Source organism: Indicator indicator, chromosome 22, assembly GCF_027791375.1.
Source record: "Indicator indicator isolate 239-I01 chromosome 22, UM_Iind_1.1, whole genome shotgun sequence".
NCBI lineage: Eukaryota > Metazoa > Chordata > Aves > Piciformes > Indicatoridae > Indicator > Indicator indicator.
Window position 1 is genome coordinate 8,748,969 of NC_072031.1, and position 6,795 is coordinate 8,755,763.

The 6,795-nt window shown below is 52.7% G+C and overlaps 1 protein-coding gene across 1 annotated transcript; it reads right to left on the reverse strand.

Annotated features, from left to right (window-relative positions):
- Window positions 1-1,275: 1,275 nt before the first annotated feature.
- Window positions 1,276-3,241, reverse strand: ITPRIPL2 (ITPRIP like 2). The gene is made up of 2 exons (XM_054391310.1): window positions 2,932-3,241; window positions 1,276-2,894 (listed from the first exon to the last, which is right to left on the reverse strand). Exons 1-2 carry the CDS (start codon window positions 3,239-3,241, stop codon window positions 1,276-1,278), a joined length of 1,929 nt encoding a protein of 642 aa, XP_054247285.1.
- Between the last annotated feature and the right edge of the window lie 3,554 nt (window positions 3,242-6,795).

A 6,795-nucleotide genomic window follows, 5' to 3' on the forward strand; every position in this document is an offset into this window, starting at 1 on the left:
GTGTTACAACTCACCAGCTTATTCCAGCAATGGGACACAGCCAGGTAAGAAGTGGAAATTATCTGGCTGATGTTTATTTTTACAGGACACCAAAATCCATAGCCTAAGACTGCCACTGTACCATAAATCAGTGCTAAATAATTCTGAAGTACCTGAAATACGTGATTTCCTCCTCCTCACAACAAGGTAACAACTTGCTACAGCACAGCATTACTAAAATCCCATTAAGTTATTTGGTCAACACACTGCCACAATCAGACAACTGGTCAGGCAGTCATCCAAAAGTCCCACCAAACACCTAGCAGAGAGCAGGAGGGTGCAGCAGTCAGCTTACAGCACTGAGATTTGGACTGGGTTAAGGTTTGTTCCAAAGAACAATGCAAAATTTCTTAGTTCTGTTGTTGGTCCTTGAGGTAAAGCAAATTCTACGATAATAATACTTGAAGACGTTAAAAAAATTAATAAAACTCAACAAGAACCCACGAACAAATGAACCTCAGAAGGCTGAAAGAAGGTTTTCCTTGGGATGATTCAAACATCACTCCTTTAACAAAATACTAATGTTACCACCATAGCAGTATTTAGTGCAGCCAATTATTCTAAAAAGGCCTTTGTGAAAATAAAGTGCTATTTGTTTCCTCTTATTTCAATCCTTCAGCATAACCTTCGCTTGAGCACAGATTTTTCATACCATTAATCAGGCAGGTTTTGCTTCTTCCCCATATTTTACATTGACAGGCATAGGAAATTTAAAGCATGCCATGAAGCATTTCAAGCTGTGATCCACACCCATGCTCTAGTGCTCACTGCATTTTAAGAGCATCTTGGTACATTGAGGGGGGTGGCTGTTTGCACTTACAGGATTTTTCAAATCCCAAACGGATTTTGTATCATAAAAAGCAAATCTCAGAAAAAAAGTCAATTTTGCCACTATGACAACGAACTGACATGGATTTCCAGAAATGTCAGTTTGAGCCTGTTAACCTTCAGGTTGCAAACAGCTGACTGAATGCAACACTCCTGCAGTAAGGTGTTTCCCCAGAAACGTGACAATCTTCCCATGAACAACCAGTGAAATTTAAAAACAAGAATCACAGTTTCATTAAGTCTTGGCCTCTGGTTTTCTGCTTTTCTCAGGTCAGGGTAAAAAGCACAGAACCACATCTAAACAGGTCCTGCTTTCCTCAGACATGGACTCACAACAGAGCAGCGGGATGGGAGCATGCACTGCCCCAGCAGGGTCCACAGGCAGCGCCGGCTCACCCAGTCCCTGGCTCACTCTCCCGGAGGCTCCTGCCTGGCTTCGGCAACGTGCCGGCAGGGCACGGGCACTGGGCGCAAGTACCGGGGGCTGCTGTACATCCGGATGACGTGTGGGGCCTGGATCCAGGTACTGATCAGCTGGAAGGCAACCAGGTCCAGCGTGGGCCCATCAAAGGCGGCCAGCAAGTTCACGGGGGTGGCTTCCTTGAGGAACCTAGGCAGCACCACGGCCTCAGGGAGGCTGGTGTTGCCCAGGAAGAAATGCATCAGCACCTGCTTGCGCAGGCAGTCCCTAAGGTACAGCACCAGGTCCTCCAGACGCTCCACCAGGAACCGCTCATCCCAGGCCTCCAAGGGCCCCTGCAGCAGCAGCGAGAAGAGGGCCGTCTTCAGCACGTAGGAGGAGAGCACCCGGCCCCACTGTGAGCAGAAGGGCTCCTCCAGGCCCTGCCCACGGAGGTCCCGTAGGCCCTTGAGGATCTGCAGACACTTCAGGTGGCAAGAGGTGGCCGGGGCCTGCTCCTTCAGCCAGCTCAGCAGCCTCTGCTCCTGCCGAGACGCGTTGAGACTCCACAGGGCCTCGGGAGCCGGGGGTGCCTGCGCGCCCTCGGGAGGCAGGGCCGTGAGGTAGAGAGCGTTGCCGAGGGGGATGGCAGGGATGAGGCGCACGGCCATGGAGATGTGGCAGCAGACGTAGTCGGAGCAAGGCACGATGTGCAGCGTGGGCGGCCGCCCGGGGCAGGCCGAGAGGCTGATGCGGCAGCGCTCCTGCAGCCGGTACCGCACGGCGCCCAGGCACCGCTGCAGGTGGCCCTGGAACCAGCGCAGCACCAGCCCCGACGAGAGGTGGCTACGGCCCTGCAGCTCCACGCAGAAGCCGTCGGCGAAGGGCCGATAGCGGCGCGGCCAGCCGGTCCTCGCCCGCAGGCCGCAGACGAAGGCACCCCGCGGCCCCAGCCCGTCGGCGCTATGCGGTTGGGGCTCCAGGTGGGGCGGCAGCCGCAGAGGCACCAGGATGTCGAAGCAGTCAGGGCTGCGCACCTTGTGCTGCTCGTAGGCGCTGCCGATTCGCACGAAGTCCCCGCGCAGGCTGAGGGCCAGCGGGCCCGGCTGTAGCCCCTGCGCCTTGGCGGCGCGCACCAGCTCAGCCACGACGCGCCCGACGTGCGCCTTGCTGTGACCCAGCACATGGGGCGAGAGCCGCAGCTGCCGTGCGTAGAAACTCTCCAGGACGCTGCGCCGCGCCGCCGCCGCCGCCCGCACCCCGCCGCGCCTCGGGCCGCCCGCCCCGCCGCAGCGGCGGACCAGAAGGCAGCCCAGCAGCAGCAGCAGCAGCGCCGAGCCCTTGAGCAGCGGGACGGAGTCCGCCTCCGCCGCGCCCTCTTCGGCCGCGCTGCCCCGCAGGGCCTGGCAGAGGCAGAGGAGCGCGGTGCAGAGAGCGGTCGCCAGCGGCCAGAAGAGTCGCAAGTTGAGGATGTAGACGGGCAGGGCGCGGCGGCGGCTCGGGCCACGGGGGTGGCCGCTGCCCGGCCCCGCCGGCGGGGAGCGCCCGACCCCGCCGCCGCCGCCGCCCCCCTCCTCCGCCCCGGCCGCCCCCAGCGCGGGCCGCGCCGCTGTCCTTCGTCCCGCCGCTGCCGGCACGGCGGTTGCCGCGGACTCCCTCCCTGCCTGCCGCCGCCGGTCCGCTGCAAGGCTTCCTCTTCCGAGGGAAGCGGCGCCGCGTCAGCCGCCGAGTGAGCTCAGAGGAAATGCCACGGGCGGCGGGCCCGGCCGCGGCGTGAGGGCCGGGGGCGTTGTCCGCCCGGGGGCCGGCCGGGCGGGGCGGGGAGCGGCACCGCCTGCTCCTTCCCGGCGCTGCGGCGATGGACCACGGCCGAGCCTCGGAGCGCATCGGGGAGTCCAGGGCCCCGCAACGGGGGAAGCCGGGGCCCCCGGCCCGCGCGGCTCCTTCCCCGAGGGCAGAGCTTCTCCGGGCCATGCGCTGCGGCTACCGCAGCGGCCTGGTGCGACCGGCCCCGAAAGCGGAGTGTGAGGCACTCTGTGGGCACCGAACGCTTATTTCCATATCCCCCTTACAGCCACAGGACACTGCGGGTTTGGTTGGGGTTTGTTTGTTTGTTTGCTTGTTTGTTTGTTTTTGGTGTAAAACTGCCAGTCACTAAAACGTCTTCACAAAAACTACTTCAGTGCACTGCAGATCTGAAGAGATCTTTAGGACCTGCGTTTCCTCGTATCTGACATCATATGGCTGCCCCTCATGGGTTGTATCATCCTCATTCCAGTTACCTGTAGATGTGAAGGCAGCATTTCAAATTCAGAGAAAGTGAAAAATTGTGCCACATAGTATCACATCCCTCCTGTCCTCAAAGTGGTTTGACATGTTTCTTGTTCAAGACTCCTCTCTACGGCTTTTGTCTGGCACTGTATTTCTTGACAATAGGGCTGGACTGTGCATTGCACTTAGTTTTCTTTCTAGAATTCATCCCCTTTGCTTTCTGCACAGATATTTGGGATAATCTTTAAACATGTATTTTGCTGGAAGTGTGTTAGCTCTTTCTTAGATGTTGATGGGAACAGGATCATCCTCTTTGGCTTCTGTTTAAAAAGTTTTGAAGCTGTTTGGTGAAGTTTAAGGAGCATCTATGTAAGCATTCTGTTGTGGCTTAATTTTAGGTGGCCAAGTTACTGTATTATTGCAACTTGCTGCATCTGCACAGTGTCATGGGTGGCCCCATGAAGGTGAAGGAGCAGTGCCTGAATACAAGAGACTGAAGCCAGCAAGTTGAGAATGCTGTAACAAGGAGGAGGTCAGAGACCCAAGTGCAAGGGAAAGGCTGTACAAATGTTTGGTTATGTAATTTGTCTTTATATGAAATGAAACCTGACTTCAAGTACCTAAAACTCACACTTCACAGAAAGCAGCTTCTGTTTTATAGCCAAGATGCTGCATTCAAAGTCAAACTGGGTAACTGAGGTCAATCAGACTGAAATAATTTACAGGCAAGCAAACCAGGGCGAGAGTCAAGAGTACACTTGAGAGCTATAGAGATGTCCTAACCACTCCACCACTAACCCTTGGAGTTACAATCAGGAGGTTTGGAGGGTTTTAACTAAAAATAGAGCAGATGTAAAGGCAATTATAACATTTCAACCAGCACAATATTCCACACTCCATGACCAAGAGCATGCTTTCTGGTAGCTGTGGGAAGGTTGAAGCCACAACCTTCCTACTCAGAAATGTCATTCCACATCAGCCATGTCTTTGAAAACAATCAGGATGCAAAAGGCATCTTTTTTCCTCATTCCTTCTGTTGTGTTTTCGTGTATTTGTTCACAGAGATGGGTAAGAGGACAAAAACATTCATCATGTTGCTTGTTGCCTGTGACCCATCACTTCAGACACTTTGTTCTGCAACCCCAAGCCCCCAAAATGTGTAAAAGGCACAGCCTTGCTGGTATGAGACCAATTCTTCAAGACGCTTTTCTGAAAAACACCATCTACCTCCCTGAGCCCATTGGCCCATACGTTTGATTTTTACTACCCTGTGCTTTTTTACACCCTCAAGCCCAGGATGCTTCACATGCCTTCAGGGCTTGCTACAGGCAGACCGAGTTTCCAAGACAGCCTGTGCTCTTTTCACGCAAGGGTGATTTGATTAGCTGCACATCCATGCTCAGGAGACAGACAGCTACATCTGCAGGAGCTGGCACTGCCCTTCATGCCTCTCAGGCAGCTGCTGCCCAGAGGGTGACTTGGAGCTTAGCAACACGGCGATTACTGCTGTGGGACCTGTGTACAGGGGAACAGCTGCTGCCTCCCAGTCAGCCCCACAGGATGGAGAAAATGCAGATGTCACCCCAGCCTGTGGGACAAGCCCAGCTGGCAGCAAATGTGCAACCAGCCCCACCAGCCCCTCCAGTGCAACTGCTGGCTCAGCACATGCTTGTCCATGTGCCAAACATTGCTGGGGTGTGCTCCCTCAAGCTGCAGAAGAACAGGTTGTAGGCTAATAACCGTGGCCTCAAAAGCAGGACCGGAGTGAATCCTCAACATTGATTTTTACTCCTGCTATTTAAAATACCACCTATCCCTTTCTCACTTCCTTAGCCAGTGGCAAGAGCAGAGATGTAGATCCTGGGACTGATAAAATATGGCTAACAGCCTGTTTTCCAGGACCATAGCTGCTTCATGATTCCCTGAGCTCAGGCTGGGTCTCTGGGCAAAATGCTGAATAGGTTAGATCTGGGAGGTGCTCAGCTTTAGTATCCAGACCTTACTTGGAAAGAGCCAATTTAATAGGCACTCCATGTATCTGCTCACACAGGCTAAGAGCATTTGATGGCTGCTCTACCAGAACTGAAGTGGTCATAAACACAAAACTGCTTTCAGTTACCCGATGTCAAGAAGAATCATTCCTCATTACCTATCATTCCATTCCTACTGAACCCGTGCTGCAGGGGCCATATTTATTTTGCAATGGATACAGTTCATCAACATTATCACAGCTTATCCATAGTTTGCATTTTACAACTCATCCAAGAGGAAAAGAAACAAACCATTTTATCTTTTCTGGAGGACTTTGCTCCTCTTGTCACTTTTAGTAACAACAATATGTTGAATTTGAGAACAAGTCACAGTGGTATGACACCTCTCCTGCACAGTCTCCCACCACTTCCCAGGAGGTGGACCACATGCAATACATTTACTTCTGGGGTGGCTGTCAGTTTTCTCTTCCTCTTTCTGTGTCTTCTGTGTCTAGGTTGAAATATCTATCAACTCCACTGCTGGTGAGTTGTAATGATGGTGCTCCTCATTTTCTGCTTGAGTGGTGGTCATCCTGTTTCTGTATAAAACCAGAAAGAAAAAAAAGTTTATGAGGTTTTTAATAGCAATTGCATGCTCCAGGAAAACAATAGGTTGTACACTAATAACCATGACCTCAAAATCAGGACCAGAGAGAATTCACAACATCAGGCTTTACTACTATTGTTCAACTCACCCATTGTTTAAATAGATATTATCTAAACACTTGCTTCAGAATGTCCCATATCCAGGATATCCTGTTCACTAGAAATGGAATAATGTTATACTTATTCAGTGCTAAAAATAGCTATCCCAGTGTATACGAGCTGCATGACCTCTGGAGGAGATTTGCAGAGGTGAAAGGAAGTGTTGGATGCATAGCATCCATTAAAGCTCCTCCACAGTTAGCAGCAGTTCACACATCTGTGTAAGTGACCTATTAATGCCACAGCATGCCAGGTGCTGTCTGAGATGTAGGATGAGCAATCTGTACCAGGGAGCTCACCATCTGAGTAGGTAGAACTAAGTGGCAGAAGGACAGAAGGCACAGGCAGGTGATGATGTTTGATGCTTTCATGGTGTACCTGAGACAAAAGCCTGGGACTTCCCACTGGTTATCCCAGACTGGTATCTGCCCTGCTGAACCAAAGCTGCACATAGTCTGTTGCAGGTGCAGAAGGAAATATATGAGGAACCCTTCCTGCACCACTGATGGACAGTGCCTGGAT